General features: G+C 43.1%; 1 protein-coding gene across 2 annotated transcripts in view; it reads right to left on the bottom strand.

Annotated features, from left to right (window-relative positions):
- The window catches only part of PIK3CA (phosphatidylinositol-4,5-bisphosphate 3-kinase catalytic subunit alpha), a 61,719-nt gene that overhangs the window by 25,586 nt on the left and 10,529 nt on the right, over positions 1–25,604 (bottom strand). For both annotated transcript variants that reach the window (XR_001482540.1, XM_015411851.1), the window contains exons 2-9: positions 18,621–18,909; positions 13,855–14,269; positions 9,625–9,834; positions 8,548–8,798; positions 5,884–6,129; positions 4,809–4,894; positions 2,869–2,974; positions 1,997–2,149 (exon numbers count right to left, since the gene is read on the bottom strand). Coding sequence is in view for 1 of the 2 variants with exons in the window: in XM_015411851.1 (XP_015267337.1) it covers positions 1,997–2,149; positions 2,869–2,974; positions 4,809–4,894; positions 5,884–6,129; positions 8,548–8,798; positions 9,625–9,834; positions 13,855–14,206 (1,404 nt within the window). In the remaining variant the exon portion in view is untranslated. The remainder of the gene's footprint in view (positions 1–1,996; positions 2,150–2,868; positions 2,975–4,808; positions 4,895–5,883; positions 6,130–8,547; positions 8,799–9,624; positions 9,835–13,854; positions 14,270–18,620; positions 18,910–25,604) is intronic.

The raw sequence follows: 25,604 nt of genomic DNA, 5'->3' as shown, positions 1-25,604 counted from the left end.
ATTTCCACGAACATATGATAGGTATCTTTAGAGGACATGAACAATTGCTAAGGACTACTGGCTAGTACTTCATGGCCCATGAAAGATCAGTTCTCAGTATGTCTTTCCCCTCATTTGGAATCAATTTCTAGAGGTGGACAACAAACAGGCCAGTGCATTAACCACAATTTCCCATTAATTCAAGGATCATAAAGTGTGCTGCAGTTCCGAATGGTTCCATTTCCAATTTTGTTTTCTGCCTGCCTGCCCTGGGGCCTACTGCAAAAGAGAGCTCTAACAGCCAAGCTATTCGTAGGCTGTTCTCATAAGCAGGTGGTAAAGAGGTCAAATTGCCTCGGGGCTGTACCACTAAGCGCACCTCTGCTTTCTAGGGTTCAAATGTCTTGGTCTGTTATCAATAATAAGTCACACCAACCTAAAACATTAAAATAATTACCCAACTCTTGTATGGGGTCGAGATCTGGGGTTGGGACGACAACACAATATCTAGCCTGGAGATAACACAAAACTCCTTTCTAAAGATAATTTCGATCCTGACTCAGGGCACTCCAGCTGCCCTGCTGTGAGCTGAATCTAGCTTGCCTTCTATTAGGGCTGGTGCCCACACTGCCTTAATTAATTACTGGAGAAAGTTGAAGAATTCTCCTTCTAGTCATCTTTCTAAGCAGTGCTTTATCCAGCTCCAGAAAGACGCCTCTTCAGTTGCCAGCTATTACAGGCTTTTCTGTTGGACCCTGGGGCTTTCCTCTAGATGAGTTCAAAAACTCAGGATCTGATGTTCAATACAGATGCCACCTTAGATAGGAGAACTATTATCAGTTCTAGATTTCCCCCATGGTTTAAACTGCTCAAACGGGATCACACCAGAGCATCCTATTTGTTCAGCATCACCTACCACAAACTTTTAGAAGCCTTCACAGCCCTCATATTTCAAACAATGACAACCGGTATGTTAGCTGGCAATTATCAGCATACACCAGTTGCTCAGTGAGTATGTATCTGTGGAGCTCTGGAATTGGAGGATCTCCCTCATTATGTCCTGCTTTGTGACCTTTACTTGGCTCCCAGGGCCAAGTTCCTTGCAGCCATTTTAGCCAGGCTAGCCTCACATTCAGTGGCAGACAAAATCATCCACCTCTTATCTGATGATGATCATTATGTCACTTATACAATCTCACTATATGCACTGGCTGCCAAGAAAATTCGTGCAAAACTTCTGCCCTGATTGCTCAGCCTGCTGTATCCTCCGCTATGTCCTGGTCCTGACAATTTTAACCTTGTTGCGTTTTTACTGTAATATCTATTACTGCTCGAGCAGCTGTCATTATATTGTTATGGTCTTTGGCCTCATGCAGTCAAATCCTACCCACTAAAGAAGGCTGACTTTTCAAATCACGCAAGTTATAATTACTTAAATCAGCATTAGATGGAGGATTGTTATTGATAAGAATGGCTATGAGCTTGAAGTCGATACGGGAAATAAAGTCCTTAGAACTCTGGTCTTACATTTAAAAATAAAAAAGAAAGAGGCTGCTTCCACGTGATTATTTCCCATGTTTGGGGTTGCCAACCTCCAGGTGAGGTCTGGAGACCTCCTGGAAACACAACTGATCTCTAAATGACAGCGATCACTTTCCTGGGGAAAAATGGCTGCTTTGGAGGGTGGACTCTATGCTCAAAAGCTTATACACTGGAAATCTTGTTGGCCTTTAAGGTGCTAGTGGACTCGAATCCTGCTTCCCTCACTTGCCAGCTTCCCATGTGCAGAGATTATGGAAGAGCATTCCATCGTGTTTCTTCATAAGAAGTGGAACAATAAAGCAGTTTTACCAGCTCATCTACTGTACAACAGAAACAGGCCTTAGTTACACTCCGGGGAACTGTGACTTTTTTGTGAGTAGAAGACCACTATGGTGTGCTAAGAAACCGTGATTTAACACAGCAAACTAAAAAAATGAAAACACAGGTCAGAGATTGACGCGAGACGTCCATTTACCTTATTTGGGTTTGATCCAGTAACTCCAATGGGATTGAGCAGGTCTTCCAGACCATGAGGTACGGGCCACAGATTCAGAGCCATTTTGCCAGAAACAAGAGTGTCTGTGTAATCAAACATGTTAATGTTCCCCCACGCCAATGGGCAGTGCTCCTTAAAAAGAGCAAACAGTCACTGTTTAGTCTCACCTATTAATGACCACATTACAGGTTTAAAAGACTCAGAAGCTAGCAGTTGAAAAAGCCACGCGTGGATCACAAAGCAACTTTTAAGTAATTCATCATAGGTTAAAGGTCAACACAGGCCTGGTCTACGCCTGCAACAGAATGACATGAAGCTGCCTGGTATTGAATCAGGCCACTGGTCCATCAAGGTCAGTCCTATCTACTCAGACTGGTAGCAACTCTCCAAGGTCTCAGGTAGAGAGTATGTCTCATTACCAACTACCTTTCAAATGGAGATGTCGGGGTTGAACTTGGGATCTTCTGCATGCCAAGCAAATGCTGTACCACTGAGCCACAACCCCCTCCCCATAATGATATAATGGGGAAGCACTATGGACTGAACCACTTTGGACTGCAGGCAAATTAATTCCCTGGAAACAAAAAGCTAGCATGGCCTACAGAGGGCCAGGCTAGTATCTATCTCCCTCATATGCCAGTTTTAATTTACAGGACTTTTTACAGATGGATGCAAGAAAAACCTGACACTCCCACCAGCAGTCTGAAGTAGCACAACCCATTCTATAACCTCTCTCCAGTGCACCCGTGGGCCAGTGCAGGAAATCATTTGAAAGCATGTACGTTGTGAATTGTATGTATTATAAAAAAATAAAAAAGTTTTGGTTTTAAAAAAAAAAGTGTTATACTTACCTCCTTCGCACCCTTTCTACCTTTAACTGAGCAGATAGAAAGGCAAAGCCGGGCAGCACGTGGGAGATCAAGGATATGCATCTCATACTGCAGCCATTCATTCCATCTGTGGGGGGGAAAGGTGGAATCTAACCAAAAGGCACTCAGGAATTTAACAAAAAACGCTTACCAAATTGCCTGCTCTATTTGCAATGAAAAACAATCTGTGCAATTTTGGCTGAGTGAAGCCAGGTTTTCATTTAATGCTTGTTTGGCATTCTGTGTTTTTCGGGGGTTGGGTAGCATGATGTCACCCTTGAGCACTGAGGGTACACAATGAAATTTAGCATGCAAGTCCATGATGTGGTTTTACATTTCAAGTTCACAACAGCTCAACTTCAACGTTTGCTTTTAAAGGAGCGACTGATAGGAGAGAGGGACAAAAACAGTACAAGATACATTATAAGCCAATATCTGAAGGAAGGTTTTTTAAAGGAAACACTGATTTGCTAACTATTCTGGGGTCATATTCACATGTTCATCTCATGTAGCAATGTAGTGCTTACGTTCCATGCTGGAATACTGATTCAGAAGACTGAAGTTCTCCCATAGGAAACGTTCATTTTCTATTCTGAATTCAGCCACCAGAAGTTTCTCAACTGTTTTAAATAGTAGCCATTTCTACATGACACAAATAATAGGGCCTTGCAATGGAGCAGCATTCATCCTTCTGGTTCTTGCAGAAGCCAATATTTCTAGGTTTCTCACTGGGGCAAGAGCTCACACCTCAGGATTACTTAGTGAACTATGGGGTGAATGCTATCAGCTTTCCAGTGGTGGAAGCAAATCATTTCCCACTGTCCTCTTCCCTAACAAAAAGTTATACCATGTTTTTGGGGACCAGTACAGACTAAAAGTTTCCTAGATTATTGTTATTGTTTCCCTGAGACTCTGAGTGAAGGGCGGGGTATAAATCCAATCTCATCATCATCATCATCATCATCATTATTATTATTCCACCCTCCCCCTAAGGGCTCAGAGCGGTTAACAATACCTCATAAATACCATTCTAATAAATAAGATGCATATATATATAGAATAAGATTTAAAAACAAAACACCAATAATTAAGTAGTCAGATGGTGTTGAATATTCCATATCCCTTTCCAAAGGGGGGAGGGGGGAGACAGAGAGGCCAGGCTTGTTGGCAAACGGTTGCTGTTCTCAACCATAGGCCTGGTGGAACATCTCACAGGCCCTGCAGAACTGCATTAGGTCCTGCAGGGCCCAGATGTCATTAGGCAGAGAGTTCCACCAGGCCAGCACCTTAGTTGAGGACAGACGAATATCCTTTGGGCCAGGGATCATCAGGAGGTTCTTATTTACTTTGAGGGATATATAGGGAAAGGGTTGCAATGGGGTGTGTGTGTGGAACAAACAAGAACTCCCCTCCTTCCTCTTGCAGACTAAGTCTATATATTCATTAGAATAGGATGCCCAGTAAACGGCACCCAACAAATAAAGGGAGAATGGTGAGAAGCAGAAATTCAAAACACAGCATGCTCTTTAGATACACCATGCAGTTCAGGTCAACCTTTACTAGCTGAGAAAGCACAAAGATTAGCTAAAGAAACCTTTTCTGGCTCGCTCTCATAGTGAAGAGTAAATCTGGCCTATTTGGATCTACTCATCGATGATGAGTCAATGCAGGCAAAAGTGAGGCACCATACTCCTAAGAAAACCATTTTAAAACTGTTCTTTATAGCAGTGGATGAAATAATCATCTGTAGGACAAATATAATAGTAATTTTCGTGTCCTGCAAATCACCCAGAATTTGATTATGAATTATTAACAGTGTGGTATGCTCTGTTAACAAAATATTAAAAAAGAAAAGAAGAGCCCAAACGCACCAAACATCCAACACCAGGTTTCTTTTTCATTGGTTTAGAGCTATTATTTACCTGGGATTGGAGCAAGGTACTCTCTGAGTATTCACATTATCACACAATGGTTCTCCTCCATGATAGATACCAGTTCGGACATAGATCTGAAAACAGCACGATTAAACACATAACTATACTACACCAAAATGCAGGGTTTTACAAGGCAGGTGTCGGTTTTGCAATTTATTTCATTGTACATCAAATGGCTATGACTGTGCTCACAAAGTAGAATTCTTGCTCAGAAGACTCCACAGCTTAGAGGGAACATTGCTGTTGGTCAGTACTTATTTAGACTAAAGTTTCTCATATCTTAAAATTAACATTTATTTATTGGGCAGAGTCTACAAATGAAATATGAGGGTCAGCAGAAGTACCTAAGCTCACACCAGAACTGCTGTTCCATCGCTCCCCGGGGGGGGGGGGGGGAGTCTCATTTACATTTGCAGACCAGTCCATTTGAGGACAAGGAATGAACAAACAATGCTTTTAAAATATGGACAAGCCACAGAATGAAATGATTCCATATCAGTATATGGTAAAAACCCATCTACTAGCAGCTTAATCCCAGCCACTGAAAGCTGGCCCAGACTCAAAGGTTCCACAGAACTTCTGCAGTGTGGTCAGAACTTCCTGAAGTCTCCATAGGAATCTTCCTATGGAGACTTTCTGAAGTTTGACCACATTGATGAAAGCCAGCTTAAACACTAATAACGTTTATATCAGTTCCCCCCCCCTTCCAGTCAAAGCTCACTTCATCAGATGCATGAAGTGCAGAGAAAGGTAATTCTGTAACTGAGAAACAGCCACTCAAAGGCAGGCTCAAGGCTGTGAACTGGGATGGTCGGGAAAGGACAGATCGCAGTGACCAGGTCTGCCTCACTCCCAGGCTAGAGAGCTCACTAACTAGTTCAGTTTGTTTGGATCACTTGTCTGCTAGTTTATCTACATGGGGGCCACAGAGTTCAAACTCACTGGACCTGACTTTTTACAACACTGCAGAGATACAGGACCCAGCTATTTTTTAAAAGAATTGCTTGTTGCAAATATGCTTCTGTATACTTATCATATTCAGGCACACAGAGCTGGTGTTTACCTTGTCAATATCTCGAATATTTACATTTACGTAGGTGGCACAGAGAATTCTTATTCTGAGATTACTGTTAATAACCCAGAGAGATTTGGCTGAAGCTTCACCATTCATGTATGGCGTAGCTGTAGAGATACGCCTGGAATAAGATGGCATTGTGAAGTTATCCAATGGCAGCTGGGTGTAAAGGCTTTCCTTTGCCATCAGCATGAGGTTGGGCATTCGACCAAGCATGATACAACTTCGGATGTACTGCAAAAAAAAGGGGGGGGGAGACAGTTATTTGCACTGAAAGTTGTTATAGCGTTACTGCTTAACTGCAATTACTATAACACCACCATTAACCTGTGTTACTCAGGACCAACTGGGCTATATTTTTTTAACTGAAGCTAGTATTCAAGATTTGCAACATTCAGTAGACAATGACATCCAGTAAGAATTCTGAATGTTACAGGTAGGGGTGGGTGCTCGGTATATTCTGAGCTGAATAAATTCCCGAAGAATGCCTTATGGTATTACCAGAGATCTGTATTCAGCTATTGAAATAGCCATGCCTGAATAAAAGGCAGTACTATTCAGCTTTTATTTGGGTGGGGCTAGAAGGAATTTAAAGAGACCATGGTCTCTTTAAATGCTTGCTGAGTGAACTCAGCAAGCATTTAAAGTTTAAATCCCTTCTGAGTTTACTCGCTGAGTTGTGTCATGGTGGCAGCATGATTCAGGGAGTGAACTCAGTAAGCATTTAAAGTTTAAATCCCTTCTCCACTATACACTATGGGGATGGTCCCCATAGGGTATAATGGAGCCGGAAAAAAATGGGTTTCCCGAATATGTACCCAAATCCCAATATAAAATGGATATTGGTATTCGGGAATACTGATATTTTTCAGGCCCAATACACCCAAATCAAAAATATATATTTTTGCACACCCCTAGTTACAGGTGCAAATACTAGATAACATCCACCTGATTTGGTTATTTTCATTGGGGCAAAAACTAATGTTGCAATGTTTTGCAAAATGTAACTAGAGGTTAAACACCCTTCACATAAAATACTGTTTAGTCCCCTCTCCCCCATTGTAAAGAGGAAAGCTTCACCACTGCTTTCCAAGGGAATACATGCAGGATTGGGCTGCAAAGTCTAGTGAAGTCAAGGAGGTTTATTTTTAAATAGGTATGCTTAGGACTGCAGCCTTAACAATCTAATAAACAGGGCTTGCTTACTCCTCTCCCTACTGAAGGCAAACTGTTAGCAGACCACAACTTAACACACAAACAACCTGAGAAGTACTGCGCAAAGGGAACAGAGTATTGATGCTGACACAAACTGATCCCTCTCTCCAGCCCTGGAACCTGGCCCCACTTCATGCTGGATGGCTCTGTCAAGGTCTACCTTGCATTCCTTACACCAGTGGTTCCCAGCCTTTTTTGTTATGGTGACCTTCATGTCCCAATTCACTCCGTACGGTGAACCATCCAAGGCTGGACCAAGGGTTTTTTAGGCCTCAGGTAAACTATGACCTTGGCATCCATCTACTTCAGCATTCCATTTTCTACAATAGCTAACAAAATGGTTTGGAGAAACCAACAAACATCACACTATGCCCTCACTATGAATCCTTAGCAAGTGGCATTCTGACATACACAGCCTTTGCATATGGAGGTTACATTCCAGGCTTTGACCACCATTAACACCCTTCTCCATTACACCCTCTAACCCCCATAAGATTCTAAGAAAGTCTCTCTAGTAACCACCAGGACACATTTTACTTGATCAACATGTATATGAAGTGAAGAAAAAAATACCAGCTAATGTAGGACATGGAACATACTGTTTCCAGGGTCAGATCTTGGTTTCCAAAATACAAGAGAGAGCAATAGAAAGGGCAGGGGTAGCCATTAAGGAGGGCTTGCCTGCAACCCATTTCCAGAGGCTTCGTGACCCACAGGTTGGGAAACAGCAGGGCTATTTTGGGGCAGGAACGCACAGGAACGGAGTTCCGGCTGGCTCCCAAGTTGGCCACGCCCAGCAGGAACTCATTAGCATAATAGGCCACACCCAACAGCAGAAACTCATTAGGATTGTCTACATTAGGGGTGTGTGGCCTAACATGCAAAGGAGTTCCTGCTACAAAAAAAGGCCCTGGGTTTGACAACAAACAAGGTAAACAGAATAACAAGCAAAAGGTGGGTGTGACTGGATAACCACACTTCTGGTAACATGTGGGTGTGGCCCAATATGCTAATGAGTTCCTGCTGTTGGGTGTGGCCTATTATGCTAATGAGTTCCTGCTGGGCTTTTTCTACAAAAAGAGCCCTGGACAGTGCCCTACACTATAAAAGCGCCCCTCCACTGATTCCTCAACAGCGACAGGAGACGCCTGACCAGTCTAAATGTGGGAAAAGTACAAATACATTATCTCTTGCCAGGTAACAGTAACTTAAAAAGCAAACTGAAAGAGAAAGAAATACCACATACTTTCATTTTCCCATAAAGCCCCAAGAAACCATTAACAAAGTAAGGCTGGATTCATTACTTCATCTTCTAAACTCAGACTTCTCTCCATTTCATTTCTCATACAAACGCCTTCCTTCAAAGCTTCGAACTGCTCATAATATCCAGCTCTGACAAGTCGCATTAAATTCCAACATGTACAAGATGCTACTTACCTTATACTGACTCAGGGGATGTTTTTCTAGCAAGTATTCATCACAACCACACACTTTTAAAATATACTTTCCCTGATACTCCAAAACGCATAGCTTTAGCTGCTCCGATGACAGTAACATACTCCGTGTTTTTTTCCTGATTGCTTCTGCGATTACTTGCTCTGGCACATAGTCATGATTGATTTTTAAGGTGTATTTCTGCTTGTCATTATTGGGAGAGACTATTACCCAGATGACCACTATTATTTGCCCTGAAATGGAATGAAACTAGGTCAGATTTCATCAGACTACTTGAAGACACACTTTTCATGCTGACAAAGACATTTGTTTTGTAACAGCCACCAATAAAATATCACAGAAAACAGACCTTCTCTTCGCAAAGACCAAAATTAATTCGGGGTGACAGATCTAGTGTGATGAAAATTAAACCAGTGCCCAATTCATAGTATATATGTGTAAATCCCCCCACCCTTTATGCCACAGATACTTTACCAAACTGTACTCCCAGAAAAAAAGTGATAAAAAGCAGAAGTTGTATGCCTGGCTGCTCTCCCAGTCTCACTAAGCACCTCCTGGGATAAATGAAAAGACCCCAAAGCAGCGTTCCGTGCTCTATCCTTCCTATGTATCTTTAGGACTGACCAAAAAAAGAAACAGGCGAATCCACAATTTCCTCGATCAAACTATGGCTGAGATGGCAGGGCAAAGGGATAGGAAACAGCAGAGCCCTGGACTGACCTCATACTCTATGGTGCTGCTTCCTGGCATCCGCTTCTTCTGAGCACCTGACACTACTTCATTAGTAATTTATTAAGCAAATCCTAACGATGATACAAATCTCCTGAATAAAACCCTGTAATACTGCTAGAGCAAAAAAAGGTGAGTGCATCAAGCAAGGGGCATTTTTAATAAATTAAAACAAAAGGCTGTATTTGTACTGAGGAGATTATCCTGTCTAAAGGGTGCCTACAAAGCTGGAAGCATTCTATCTTAATATCCCTGCTGAAGCAGTTTCCCATTCATCAAACACAATTTGGCAAACACACTGAACTGCTACACATCAAATGCTTCTTTTACCTTTATCTAATTTATTGTATATATGCTTGGGCAAATCAGGCGATGATTCTATGTTGGGGGGACAGACATATAGTGCTCTGCTATGGGGCGCATTAGCATCTCGAAGATCTACAGCTTCTTTACAGACATTCAGAATGTTTCTTCTGAAGTCCTGAACTTCTGGATCTTTAACCAAGTCAAATTCACAGATAGGCATGCCAATAGCAAAACCTAAAAAGAAAGCAAACATCTGATAAACATCAAGCAAGGCAAATAGTATCTTAGTATTATACTGAATGCTGTTACCCAATAGTAAGAATTTTTAAGATTCATTTGTACCCTGTCTTTCTCTCCAACGGTGATACAAAGCAGCTTACACCATTCTCTTCTCCATTTTAGCCTCAACCCTGTGAAGTAGATTAGGCTGAGTGTGTGTGACTGGTCCAAGGTCTCCTAGCAAACTTTCATGGCAGAGGGGGTATTCAGACATGGTCTCCCTAGTCTGAAACTCTATTATACCAGACTGGATCTCTAGAAACCTGATGATTAGATTCCTCTTGAATAAACAGGTTTTAAAAATCCTACATTTTGCAAGGTCATATGTATGTTTAAGTGCTAATTACAGAACAGCAATTCATTGTATTACCTCATAACCCTATTACTAGGACTTGTTAAATTATCTTCAAGTTATTTGTGCTGGAGGAAATCCTTTTTTTGTTTTGCATTAATAGTATCTGAAAGCCTGATCAAAGCATATTTATCGACATGTAATCTCCACTGAAATAAGAAACGCTAGTAATTTAAATGGGCATACATGTTTTGCTTCCTAATTGTAGGGAGCCCCAGGTTCACTTGATTTCCTCAGAAGCAAAGATCCCTTGCACCTTACAACTTCAGAATCAATGCATATTTGTCTGCTAAAAACCAATACTGATGACAGTGAACCTGAAAGCAACAGGACCCAGCTTAGTTATGACAACTAACTTGTTTACTGGTTTGAGTGATACTTAAAACCCAAGGGGGATTGGATCAATGGATCTAAGCATTTATCCTGACAGCAGTTTCCTAAAGAAAACAATAGGCTGGACCAAAAGACCCAGGAGTGGGGGAGAGGGGGGGTAGAGCCCGAAGGCCAAGCTGAAGTAAATGGAACTTCCCCCCCTCAGGAAAAATAAAGTCTTTTTTTTTTGGTAGGTAACAAAGAAATAACACGAAAAAAGGTAGAAAAGCGAGGAAAAATCCAAAGAGCTGTGAGGCAAATAGCCAAAAATAGCAAACCGATCAGACCATCAGAGAAAAGTCTTTCCAATGCGGCAGTAAGAAAGGAACTGGCGGGATGTCCGCACCCACCCCTCTGGGCATGCGCGGTGGGGTTCCTGCGCATGCCCGAGGGACTGGGCACAAAAATCCATTAAAGAGCTTGCTACAATGCCGATCGATCTAGCGCGTGCGCACTAGATCCCATGGGTGTGAAGCACAGAGACCACGTCGAAGATCTAAGCATTTATCCTGGCAGCAGTTTCCTAAAGAAAACAATAGGCTGGACCAAAAGACCCATGAGTGGATCTCTGTCGGCAGAATCAAGTCTCCCTCCTCCTCTCATTTTCTGCAGCAAATCCCCACACCGCCAGAGAAGTTGTTCTCAGGGTCAAGGGACCTTCCAGAGCAGTGTGGGATGAAGCTCAAGTAGAAAAGCTGTAAGTTACAGATCCCTCCTCCAATGCTCCCTTCTAAACTGTGGAGTCTTATGAGCAAAAATTCTACTTTGTGAGCTATTGGCATTAAAGTTGTGAGCGAGTGATTTGGCTACTGCATAAATTAGTTTGCTCTGGAGCCATCCTTCCTGAGCTAAGACAAAAATCTGTGGAGGTTAAAAAACTGTGAGCTAGCTCACACTAATTCAGCTTAGAGGGAACACTGCCCTCCTCGTGTGAGTGGAAGTATCTTCTTCCTGTTGGATCCAACCTAGTGAGCACAGATTTCTATTTTCCCACACATTCAGGTCTCCTCGTCCTTCCAAAGGAGAATAGCAATGTGGATATATGGCGTGCAGACAGAGCATAGCACATGGGGCTGGGGAGTGCTAGTTGAGAGTAGGGTTATGCTCTAAGTAGGAAGGGAACTCTTTTGGTAATCAGATTGACTTCCTGCCTTGCCTAGTGCCAAACACCAGCAGGGACTACAGGCATTACTCTTGTGCTGCCTATCAACGCTGGTAACAGACAGCTGTGTACAGGCCTAGCTCTCAACCAACTGGGACTGGATACTAGGCTGAAGAGAAGCAAGAGGAACATCGCTTGCTTCCTTTCATCCTGCAGTGTAAAAGCAGAGACAGGAACTCTCTCCCACACCCAATCTTTTAAACTGTAAGGGATTTGCAGACTGGCATGCATTGTCCAAATGCAGCTTCCTTTATCCCCGAACAAGTTTCAGTTGTTGATTGGACTCAGCCAAATGGGCTGTATCATCGGAATCCCTACATCTTGGACACAAGGAACCAAGACGAGGTAGACCCCTCACCATCTTTCTGCCTAAGCCAGGAACTTCCTCGCCAGAGCAAAACAGCTGCATGGTGGAGTGGAGCTTGTTCTTGGGTCAGCTCCATGGAGCCAAGATAGGGGGGTAGGGCTGCCAATTTTGGGTTGGGAAATATCTGGAGATTTGGGGGTGGAGCCTGAAGAGGGTGGGGAGGGACCTAAGCAGGGAACAATCCCATAGAATCAACCCTCTCAAGCAGCCATTTTCTCCAGGGGAGCTGATCTCTGTGGTCTGGAGATCAATTATAATACCAGGAGATCTCCAGACCCCACCTTGAGGCTGGCAACCCTATTGAGGAGACCAGGGGTCATTTGGGGGGGGACGCGGGGGGATGCCATCCCCCCGGGTGAGGTGCAGGAGGGCAGGGCCTGGAGCTCCCTGCTGGTGCCCGCTGGAGGTCGCCGCCGGCTGTGGGGAGGACACACTTCCGGTGATGTCAGGGGGGGCGGCATATGCTAATGAGTTATGCTAATGAGTCCCCCTAGCTCTTTTTCTACGAAATGACCCCTGGAGGAGACCAACTCCAGCCCTTTTGCTGGAGCCCAGTAGGTGGTGAGGAAGGCAGGATTAGATATCTGATGGCCGGCTGTGAGAGAGCAACCTTTGCAAAAAGGGCTGCCAGTGGCTGTTCACAGGTCTGGCTAATGTGGAGTCATGGCATGTGAATGGCTGATGAAGAGGGAGCCTATTTATTCCTTTGGGTGGTTGTTGTTTTTTTTGCATGTACCCGATTGTTTTGTCACAAAAGTAAAATCCCAGGTGCTATAAAACATGGTGGAGTTTTCTCTTTCCTGTAAAAGGATATGGCCAATGCAGGTCCCGTCATTAAGCTAAAAATCATATCCATATCAAATATATGCCAATAATTTCTCAAATAAGTAGTACATGCTATGATTTTTAGGGATCTTACATCCTATTAAGAGCCAGTGTGGTATAGTGGTTAGAATGTCAGACTATGATCTGTGAAACCCTGGTTTGAACATATGAAGCTCCCTTATACTGAATCAGACCATCAGTCCATCAAGGTCAGTATTGTCTACTCAGACTGGCAGTGGCTCTCTGGGGTCTTATGCTGAGGTCTTTCACATCACCTCCTACCTGGTCCTTTCAACTGGAGACGCTGGGGATTGAACCTGGGACCTTCTGCATACAAAGCAGACGCTCTTTCACTGAGCCACAGCCCCTTCCTTGTGACAGGGAACAAGGTGAAAAGGTTTCAAGAGACTTCCAAACAATGCTCCCTCTAAGCCAAGGGTGTCAAATATGCGGCCCGGGGGCCGAATGGGCCCCCCGAAGGGCTTCCATCAGGCCCGCAGTTTGAATCCCCATTCTGTCATGGAAGTTTGCTGGGTAATCTTAGACCAGTCACACACACTCAGACTGACCTCACAGGATTGTGGTGTGGATAAAATGCAGGAAACAAGATAATGGGTTCCCACTGGGGAGAAAGGTGGGGTATAATTAAATAACACTGTGATGTATGTCTGTGTGTATGAATGAGTGTGTTAAATCAATGCAAATGTATCAATACTTATTCATTCAGGTGAAAAGTTCATTGTTAGAGAAAATATGATTGGGTGCTCACAAGAAGAAACCTACTACAATAGCCAGTACGATGTGACAACTTTTTCACACAATCCAAAACCTCTAAATTCTCTTTACAGTCCTCCTTGCCACCTACCCATAAACATATCTAAATACAAAAATCCTCACCAATTTCACGATTCAGAATTTTCTCTTCTCTGTTGCCTACTGGTTCTATGACTTTTAGAAAAGGTTGAAAAAGCCGCAGGTCACATAATCTCCGGGTTTCATCGAAAAATTCTTCTCTTTCTGCTTCTTGGGTAACACTTACGAAAATGTAAGATGACTCCTCTTGAAGGAGATGGTAGAGAGGGTATTTCCTAGCTTCTTTAAAGAGTTCGTGTTTAATATTTAACAATGTGGCCTCACGGAGGCATTCTAAAGTCACTATCATACCATTAGGTAGAAGACATTCCACAAGGATTCTAGGGGGCATCAAGTGGATGCCCCACAGTTCACCAGATGATGGTCTTGGAGGCATTTTGCTAGTTATCTTCACTTAAGGTTATCAAAAGCCTAAGTTTGTAGATTCCTGCAGAAAAACCTAAACAAAGACAAAATACTTAACACTGCAGCCATGTGAAGGAGCCTTTCACAGTTATTTCTAATTTGAAAGTTTGTCAACGATAGCACTTGTCCAACAATTCGCCCAATTTTAACAGCAAACAAGATTTCAAAGATTTAACCCCAATTTGCATTCAGCAGTCCAAGGATGCTCTGACCCCCCAATCATCTCCCATAATCAAGTTACCACTTCAACTACTGTTCAGTAGAAAGTCAGCAATGATATTTATAACCCTGGCCTCCATATATAGGATTTGATTCTACCAGATTTTCCACTGATGCAGGAGGGGGGGGGGAAGTGGCCCCTTTTGAATCCTGAGAAAGCCGTGCAAGGGATCATGGGATCTATGTGGAGAAAATACCATATGGGATGAAGCAACTAGAGGGAGTGGGACTGAGTGCAATTGCCGTTCCACCCTCTTGCAGGAGCAGCAAAGCTGTCAGGATCTAGCCCACTGTACATTTGGAAACTATAGTAAGCGGAAACATATTTAGGCTGATCAGGCTGAAAAACATCTATGTATCTTAAATATGTTCAGCATGCTTGATATAGCCCCTCCAAATAGGGTTGCCAACCTCCAGGTGGCGGCTGGAGATTTCCCGGAATTACAACAGGCTACAGAAATCACTTCCCCCAGAGAAAATGGCTGCTTTGGAAGGTGGACTCTATGGCATTGTACTCTGCTGAGGTCCCTCCCCAGGCTCCTCCCACAAAATCTCCAGGAATTTTGCAACCCAGAGTTGGCAACCCTACCTCCAAAATGTACGGGCCCTGTAACTGCAAAGCAGGGAAAGGAAAGCCATAGGGAGGAAAGAAGATGGAAAGGGTGGTAGCCAAGGCTCTACCCATCACTTCAGGCTGGCCTGGGTGTCACAAAGGCCCAGTTTAGCAAAGCAAACAGGCAGGGTATTCAGATCTTGATGCAGCGTACCACAAACACATTCTGGAATACTGTCAGAGCTACAAACTAGTTGTCAATGACGTGGAACGGCTGTAGCTGTTACCATTCTCCCCTCCGCATTACTCCTTCCTCAACTGTGAAAAAAGTCACCCTGTTGATTCAGCAGCAAGGTATTTGTTTCAGCTACCTAACATACTTCATCAGGGAAAAGCTTGCATTCGTCCTCATTCTTTTGCTATGGCCATAAGCACCCTATTAGAATGAAACAAATCCCTGAGAAACAATTCAGAGAGCAGCAGCGCCCTTCCGTGCCCTTCACAGCTGCGCCCCCAGCAAATTATGTATAAATGAAAACGTTAGATTTGCATTGCCTTCCTAAAAAAAAGAAGATATCAGCCAGAGAATCACATTCTCCCCCTTAGGTGGGAAAGCAGTTGGAGCGGGATGGATTCTGATTACAACAAAGGCCTGCAAAAGAAGAGTTAATCCCCCCTCCCTTTCCACAGTGTTAGGGTTGCATTCAACTCTCTACAGCCCCCCTTCCTTTGTCTGCATTTCCATTAAAATTGAAACTGGCAGATCTCCCAAAACTGTGGTTACTTTGGCCCTGAGGAAAGACAGTAGATGTGCCTTGCTTAAAACTCAGCTGAAAAGAAAAAAGTTTTGTCTATCAATTTAAGGTAGTTAAAATCCGGAAAGCAGGCTCTTTTAGCTCTTTATTTCAAGGAGGAGGCAGATTCCCATTGTACAGCAGTCAGATCCAAATAGCAGCTGGCATTTGTGCTTTTCTTCTTCAGGAAATGGCAAAGAGATTGTCTGAGCGTAGAATGCGTATACTTCTATTTTGCTGACACACAGGAGCACGCCTCCAGAACTTGAATTTTTGGAAAGTGAGAATATAAACACAGCCCTTTCAAAATACCACTGGCAACCAAAGCTACTGAACAGAAGGGGCGATCAATCTGGAAAACTGAATAGAATGGATAAAGATAGACCATTTGCTTTTGTAAGTGGCAAAGAATATAACTCTGCAAATAATTTGATGCTTAAAAGTCATCTTTAAAGGCTCTTCTAGGTGTGTGGCTATAACTAAGAATTTCTCATAGCTGCACAACTACTGCATTATTCAAAGATTTCAGGGAAAGTTTAGTTCCCAAGACCATAGATCTCCTAATAGCATTGTGATAAATGTCATAGCTGGAGCAGATTTTTAGCAATAACATTCATATTAGATACAAATACCATAAAATTGTTTTGAAGTATGCTGACATTAACCAGCATAGTTCTTATATAAATATTTATTGATGTAAAAACGTAGACTTTTTGTTCAATTCTTTCCCCAAGAAACAGCTATTCATCAAACCGATGGGCCTGCAACTTCAACAACCAAAAAAAATGTTACATCGCTCATAACACTGCCTCCACTGGTTATCAGATAATTTCGATAAGCAGAAAATACAGCGGACTTGGTAAGAAGTCCTACAGAGTGGATGATAAGATGCACATGAACCACAATTATAACACAAAAACTGTGGTCAGTATCTAAACTAGACTGAATGCTTATTCTTTATAATATGCCCTAAAGCACCTACAATGGAAGAAAACACATTCAGTCACACAACTTCAACTTCCCTGGCAACCGTAACATATTAAAAAACAAGGAAACAGGTGTTCTATCGAACTTAAACCTGTTTTAGATATAAAATGTTCCACTAACATCAGTGGAGCTTATATATATTTAGAATCAGGGTCTAAAGTGGAGAAATCAGCCCTATGTAGAGTATATTCCTAATCAAACAGAAAAGCAAAAGTCAAATGTAATCCTTAGATGTAACATATCCCAGTAATAAAAGAAACCCATGCAATCTCCAGCTTTGCACAGTTTTTAATGTTAGAGGCTAGTTAAAACAATTCCAGCATACAAGATTTCAAGAGATTTCTTGGAAATAGCATTTTTCAGCACTTTAAATCCACCTTTTCAAATCCAAAGAAATATTGCTATTTTCCTACACTGGTTTGGATCCAGCTAACAATAAAAGGCGACCAATTTTCCCTGGGTTTGCCTTCCCTCAGAAGTCCTTTTCAACCACCTACAAAATGATTCCTGGAGCTGCAAAACCCACGCTGACAAAAAGTTACATGGACTAGAGGGCTGTTCAGAGGACAAGGAAGGCCAAATTGCCTTCCAGCACTCTGTCTCACTCAAGCGCAGCTATGGTGATGGAAGGAGAAGGGGGACCACTTTGCCCCCTTTATCCTTGTCTCTGCAGCTCCCCAGCTGTTTTTTGTCCACACAGATCCCAAAACTCTAGAAATGATCCTCCCAGGGGCTCAAAAGGGTTTACTGAGATGAGGGGATGCAGGGAAAAGTCAGTTGTGACAGACTGTCAAGGGTTAATGTCTAACAGAGTCTGAGAACCTTTGAGTGACAGGCTGTTCCAACAGAATTCTGTTGAGAGAATCAGTTAAGGAATGACATTTGGGAACTGATGGTTGAATAAGAGACAGTTAAGCACTGACTGTGGACTGGAAGAGGCTGAAGGAGTGAGTGGATCAGGAAGGATTCTCATTCAAACCAAAAAGAAGGGAGATAGACTTTAGAAAAGAGAAGTTATCCCGACCCTGCCCAGTTAAGAAGGGAAATAGCTGCTAGTGAAGAGGAGCGACCCCTGGTCTGCATATAAAGAAGGATTCTGGGAAGTTGGTTGTATGTTCCTGCCTTCTAAACTTTACGTGTCAGTGAAACTCATAAACCTATGTTTCAGTGTTTAATCAGAAACTTTTCAGAAACTGAAAAGAAAGCCTCTCTCCTCAAGGTTTTAAAGACCTTGTAGAATAGTAGAAACACTTACTTGTTGGCAACAAATTATCTGGTCTTTGTGAGAATACAAAGTTACCTTAGTTTTATTATCTGTTCACCTCATACACCCTACACCTGATTCCATCTGACCTTTTCTCCTCCAAGTTAAATAAAACATTTGTTTATTTTAAACTTTCAAAAGTCTCTTGTGTGCAATTTCAGTAGCAGAATATAAAATGATGATTTTGTCTCTTCCCTCAGTTCCCTGGGCTGGGTCAGCATCCATCCATCATTTATCTATCATCTATCAATCTTAAAGTGACTAGGTGGGACAGCCTTAGACAAACAAATAAGAAAAAAATACAGGGGCTGCTCAGCAAGAAAGAAGACAGAAGGACAATTCTGCATGTGCGGGAGGGAAGAGGGCGAGATCATCAAATCAGTATTTGCCATATGTTCCCACTGATGATTGGATATAAGCCATCATATTTCATAAAGAAATGACCTTCCCTTTGTACCCTGAAGAAACACAAATTGAAGATACTTAAATTCAAGCTCTCTCTCCAAGGTAAATAACCTTTCGTGAGGCCTTCTGAACAAGAAACAACAATGAATAAAACTCTTCTTACCTGCAACTTTTCTTGGATCAGGCAGATCCAAAAGGTCCCCTTCTTCACATGATGGTCACATTATCAAAAGTGCTCTGATCTTACTATTTTGTACAGTACAAAGATGCAACTCTTTGATATAATCCAGAAACATTGCTAGAGTTGTTACATGAAGTGTTTTTCAGCTCTGGGAAGCCATAGTGTTTGACTCTTCATGGCAAACGTCTAAACCTACGACCATATTCAGCATACTTGTTTTCAAGATTAATAGATTTGGATGCAGGCCAAGCATAGGAACAAAGGGACCAGCCTGAAGAGAGACAGAGAAAAACAGAATGTCAGGCAATGTACTGCAGAATAAAATACACTTTTGCAAAAAGACCCATACATTTCAGGGACAAAGACCTAGAACAGTGATGGCGAACCTTTTAGAGACCGAGTGCCCAAACTGCGACCCAAAACCCACATTTATCGCAAAGTGCCAACACGGCAATTTAACCTGAATACTGAGGTTTTACTTTAGAAAAAACAACTCATACATTAACTTAAGATGATCCAAACAAAGTAAGGAAAGCAATTCCAAATGCTTTCATTTACTTAAAATTATTTGGCAGAGAATTCGACACTTTAATGATGGTCTGGGCCTGGCTGGGGCGATGGCACGCGTACCCACAGAGAGGGCTCTGAGTGCCACCTCTGGCACCCGTACCATAGGTTCGCCACCACTGACCTAGAATGTAGTGCTCTAGTTTTATTCTGAGGACTATATAGGGCAGTCTGTATTTCCTCTCACGATACACAACAGAAGCAACTTAGAAAGAAGCACCTTCAATGTGTGAAACTTTAGACTGCCAACATCCAGTTTGGACCTTGAGATCTCCTGGAATTTCAGCTGATCACCAGACTACAGAGGCCAGTTCCCGCGGAGAAAATGGCTGCTTTGGATGGTGGACTCTATGGTTTTATTACCCCAAGGAGATCCGTCCTCTCTTCTAATCCTACCCTCCCTAGCCTCCATCCATAAAATCTCCAGGAATTTCCTAACCCTGAGTTGGCAACCCCAGTGAAACTCCATCCCTTCATCTGAAAAGCCCCAGTCAGAGAGAGATTTTGATTGCTTTGGGTTATCATCCCATTAAAGATTAGTGGGTAACTATCAGGTAACTAATAAACTGTTTGTTTAAATTTTAGCAGTTAGGTTAGCATATTAACAAATCTCAACATAGGTACTTTATTAAGCATGTAGGAGTAATTGAGAGATAACTTTCAAATGAACCGTTCACTAGGCTAGGCAATTCTAACATTCTCTTTTTTCATTTCTTATTACCGTGGTGGTGGTAGAAAGTGCCATCAACTTGCAGCTGGCTTATGGCAACCCAGAGGTGGCTTGCCATTGCACCCCCCTGTGCAAGCGACTCTGCTTCTCTGGTGTTTTCCCATCCAAATACTAATCAGGGCCAACTCTACTTAGCTTCGGAGATCTGATGAGATTCGGTTAGCCTGGGCCATCCAGGTCAGGGCATTATTACCAAAGCATACCAGAATCAAAGTGTTTCAAAACAAGCAACTATGTCCTTGAATTTGATCCTCAACTATTAAAAGTTGTTGTCACCCAGTCTAGCCTTAGATGGCAAGGGCAACTGAGGCAAGGCCTCTGAAGATAACCGGAATATTCGAGTAGGTTCTTTTGGGAGTAGATTGCCCTTCAGGTATGCTAGCCCCAAGCAATATAGGGCTTTAATATCAGCACCCTGAACTGGGCCCTGGAGCAAGTCAGAAGCCACTGTAGATGGAAGAAGACTAGAGTGATATGGTCCCTACAACCCACCCCAGTCGACATTCTGGCTGCAGCATTCTGTACCAACTATAGCTTCTGGACAATCTTCAAGGGCAGCTCCAAACGGAGGGCATTGCAATAATCTAATCTAGGTGTTACCAGGGAATCCACCACAATGGAAAGATCTTTCCTACCCAGGAAGGGCTGCACCCGGCTCACTAGAGCTGAAGCTGGTGAATGGCACCCCAGCCACGTCTTTTTCCAATAGGAGATGTGGATCCAGCAGCACCCGCCAAGCTGTGAACCTGTTCCTTTAAGGGAAGTGTAACCCCATCCAGAACAGGAGATAAACCCATTTCCTGGATCAAACCTTCCTCCCACCAAAAGCACCTCAGTTTTGTCAGGATTAAATTATAGTTTGTTAGCTCTCCTCTATTCCAAAACTGCCTTCGGGCACCCGCTTATGGTTTCCAAAGCCTCCCTGAGATCTGCTGGTAGCAAGTGACCAAGGTGAGTGTCATCTGCATATTGATGGCAACTCAGCCCAAATCTCTGGATGACCTCTCTAGCAGCTACACATAGATATTGAAAAACAAGGGGGACAAGACAGAACCTTGGGAGATGCCAAGGGACAGAGGAATAGTAATCCCCCAGCACCACACTATGAAACCTACATTTGAGATAGGACCAAAACCCACTGCAAAACGGTGACTTCCAGTCACAACCCCAAAAGGCGATCCAGAAGGATACCATGATTGGTGATATCAAAAGCTGCCAAGAGGTCCAGGAAAATTAACAGGGTTGCATTCCCCCTGTCTATCTCTTGGTGCAGGGCAATCAAGGCTGTTTCAGTCCCATAACCAGCTGAAATGAATCCTAACAATCCACCATTTAGGAAGCCTTAAACTGCTCAGATACAGATACCACTTGTTCAATTGCCATGCTCAAGAACGGACCATAACCAGCTGAAATGAATCCTAACAATCAACCATTTAGGAAGCCTTAAACTGCTCAGACACCATTTGTTCAATTGCCATGCTCAAGAACGGTACATTTGAGACTGGATGGTAGTTACTGAACTCTCTTGGAGTCCAGAGCAGGTTTCTTTAGGAGTGGGCACACCACTGTCTGCTTCAAGGCAGGGGTGATCACCCTGTACCTCAGGGAGGCATTTACTGTATAGATCTATAGTGTGGACTCATTTGGAATTCTGTGTATAGTTCTAGTCACTGTATCTCAAAAAGGACATCACAGAACTGAGAAAAGTACAGAGGAGGGCAACCAAGATGATTAGGGGGTTGGAGCACCTTCCCTATCAGGAAAAGCTAAGGAGTCTGGGAGTTTTCAGTTTAGAAAAAAGACAATTAAAGGGGGACATGGTAGAGGTTTATAAAATTATGCATGGGGTGGAGACAGTTGACCAAGAAATTTTTCTCCCTCTCCAAAAATACTAGAACTTGAGGGCATCCAATGAATCTGATGGGCAGTAGATTCAAGACAGACAAAAGGAAATACTTCTTTACACAGAAAGTGATTAAAATGTGGAATTTGCTGCCAGAGGATGTAGGGATGGCCACAGGTATAAACACAGCTTTAAAAGGGGGTGATAGATTCATGGAGGATAGGTCTATCAGTGACTACTAGCCATGGTGACTGAGGGGAACCTCCACGTTCAAAGGCAGTCAACCTCTGAATCTCAGTGCCAGAAGGCAACAACAGGGGAAAGTCTCAGCCTCTATGCCCTGTTGTTGGCCCTCCAGAGAAACTGGTTGACCACTGTGTGAGACAGGATCCTGGGCTAGATGGACCACTGGTCTGATCCAGCAGGCTCTCTTATGTTCTTACCGTCTCACAGACCCAGTTTGCCAGCCCCTCCTGGGAGATTTAAGCAGCTGTAAGGGGCAAGGGTTGTGCAGCACGCAGTGTCAAACTTCCAATAATCCTCTCCACATCCTCAGACTGAACAAGCTGAAAGGTATCTCATACACATCCTTGTCACGATTCTTTCCATCATCCCACATCCCTGAACAAATTCTTAATTCTCTTGTCTTAAAAGTAGTTGTACACCACTTTTATGACATAATTTTGCATTCACATACAATCTAATTGATACCACACATCATATTAAAATACATTGTTTCAGGATACATTTTAATCTTTACTCTGACATTTGGTAAAAAATAATAATAATGGGATGAATCCAGTGCCAGGATCTTGGCAAATCCATGCAAGAGTCCCTGATCTTCCCAGCTCTCCTTTCCCCCAAAACAGTGAGATCTGGCCTTTGGGAGTTGTAGGACCTATGTGGAGTAATAGCCACCAGGTCAGGAGGCTGAAATAGGGAGGGGGAAAGGACAAAATCACTCCACTCTGCCTCTTCTGCCAGCGGAGACTCACTCACACAAGAGGCAGAAGGGAGAAATTTCATCCCTTTTCGCATTGCAGCCTTCCCATCCATGTGGCTATTACCCCATGTAGGACTTGTAACCCTGGAAATAAACTTTCCTGATGTAAGAAATGGCTTCTGGAGGGAATGGAGAGTCAGTAAGTCCTGAAGCTGTCACTGCTTTCTGCCAACATATCGCAGGATTCAGCCCAATAGACAGTCAACCATTGTTCACCCGGCCACATGAACACGGAAACGTCTTCGGACAGCGCTGGCTCTTCGGCTTTGAAACGGAGATGAGCACCGCAACCCTATTTATTTATTTATTACATTCGATTTATATACCGCCCTTGACCCCGAGGGGTCTCTGAGCGGTTTACATATATACTAATTAATTCCTACCTAGGGCCACAATTCGTATGGGGGAAGGGGCTGCCTACCAGCACCCAAGCGGCGCATTCTTGTTATTCGGGCGGGCTTTCAGATGTTGCTCCCGGCGCCTCTGGATGGGTCGACGACTTCCTCCGGCGGCCCTAGAGTCGGACTCGACTGGCTTTCGAGCAAGGGAACCTTTACCTTTAAGCTGAAGTTTGCACTTTTTGACTACAGTCCTATTGTTTTAAAATTTTCACTGCACTTTGGGGCCAACTGGCTCCCAAAGCAGGATGTTATGCTGGTGGTAATGGGGGCTTCTGCGGTGAAGCTCCTTTGTGCATTGCTGGGCCAAGGCAAAAGCATTTTCACTGCACTTTGGGGCCAACTGGCAGTGAAGCTCCTTTGTGCATTGCTTGGCCAAAGCAAAAGCCCCAGGGCACCTGGGAAGAAGCAACTTCATGGCTCTTTCATATGCCACTGTGGCTCCTTCTGGACACTGGTGTAATGGAGAAGAACCCTAATACAAGCCTTCCCCCACACATCTCAGGGCTTCTTATGTTACTCCAGTAGCAAGGGAAAGGGCTGTGTCATTGTAGTTCTCATGAAGCCTGTCTATAACCTACAGAAGGGCCTTGGAAATTACTTCCGTTGTTTTAGAAGGTCCAATGGTAGAGCATCTCAACAAGAGCATTTTCTTTGGACCTGAATGTAGTCATGACGCTCCAGCAGAAATAAGTGAAAAGCGGGTAACTCAACTGCTACAGTACCAATACAAAAAGCGAACATGACAAATATCTGCCTCAGAACTCTTTTTCTTAGAAATGTATTGTCCTACTGGAAGTTGACTGCCCCTACAGAAACTTGGCAGGCTTTGTTACATGAAGTCACAAATCCCTAATGATCATCCATGGTTTAGCACATGTTGATTTACAAACATAAAGGTTAAACCAACATCCTTCTTTTAGTGTTAACTGAGCAATGCAAACTGCAAATAAGCCTTCCCCTCTCACTTTTTTTAATGCTTATACTAATCTCCATACGAATGGTGGCACTGCATGGAAAAATACTCTAGTGGCACAAAAACATAATACTAGATCTGAAAAGCATTTCAAAGCTGCAAACATATCCACTGGCACTGACACTTCATTATCCTATTGCGTGTTGTACTGCTAATTATTAGAGCTGAGAATCAACTAGCCAATTGGCCTAGCCAATTTCAAAATATTTAAAGTTCTGATCATGACATCAGTTCCAAGCCTTGTCTTTCTTGTGACAAAGCAATCCCCCCCCCTGCAAAGTGAGCAGCTCTAGAATCTTATTTTGTCACGTACTTATATTTTGGAAAAGGGAACATCCTTCTCCTAGAACAGCTTTCTCTCTTCATCAAGCCACTTCCTCAACTTTTCAGTTCTTTTTCAACCTCATTTACTCAGAAAAACTCATTTTATCTGCCATCCATTTACCAGGACGTCTACGTTTTCTCTAATCATTTGTATCTCTGTCTCCAGTTACAATGGAGTGTAACTAAATTCTCACATCAATATTCTATCTGGCTCCTAATATGAGATCAGCAAAAAAAAACCCTAATAGAAGAAGAAATTAACAACATTTCTCAAACCACCATACAAAATGTACTGTGCAATTAGTTTTGCAACACTCAAATGTCCTCCTCATCAACCACCAATATGCTCTCAGCATTGTCTGCTCATGGTTAGTAGTTTTAGGCACATTTCCCCCAAAGCCAAGTCTTTGGAAGAAAATGAGTCACTTTCCCAGGGGCAAAAATAGTTGCCTATGAGAAACTACAGTCCCTGAATGCCAGAATTTTTGGCCTAGAAATCCCAAGCTGTAAAGATTAGAGAACAAAATGTTTTCGTTCCTTTCTCAGGCATGTCAATCACTCCAGAATTCAGCACAAGAACTGGCAGGACAGCTAGCCTGACTGCTTTCGTGGCTCTCCGGGGCTGTTGCATAGTGACAGGCTAACGGTCTCAACGGTTGAATGTGCTGCCCTTCTGCGCTTCCAGCCTACAATACTGGCAGCTTCTTAAAATACTCAGCAACAAGAAGATCCTTTCTAAAGATCTGACTGTATTTGGTGGGAAAGAGGCTCTCATATTGTCTTTACACTTGTAAGTATATTTCAATCCGGGATGGCGACATTTTTTGCCGTCACTGAATACGCAGGTCCTTCTAACCACCGTCAACAGCAAAAAAAATACAGGAATGGGAAACTCAGATGCCCCTCAATGTGGCTCTGTGGCAGACACATACTGAAAAACAGACATTATAGGGTAGAAACAGGGTTTTCAAGGGACGAGACGTTCAGAGGTGGTTTGCCATTGCCTGCTTCTGAAGAGTGACCCTGGTATTCCTTGGTGGTCTCCCATCCAAATACTGACCAGGGCCGACTCTGCTTAGCTTCCAAGATCTAATGAGATTGGGCTAGCCTGATGCTGGGGGGGGG

The sequence above is a fragment of the Gekko japonicus genome, unplaced genomic scaffold, assembly GCF_001447785.1.
Source record: "Gekko japonicus isolate JY-2015 unplaced genomic scaffold, Gekko_japonicus_V1.1 scaffold543, whole genome shotgun sequence".
NCBI lineage: Eukaryota > Metazoa > Chordata > Lepidosauria > Squamata > Gekkonidae > Gekko > Gekko japonicus.
The sequence above is the reverse complement of the archived record's forward strand: the minus strand, read 5'-3'. Positions and strand labels throughout refer to the sequence as shown.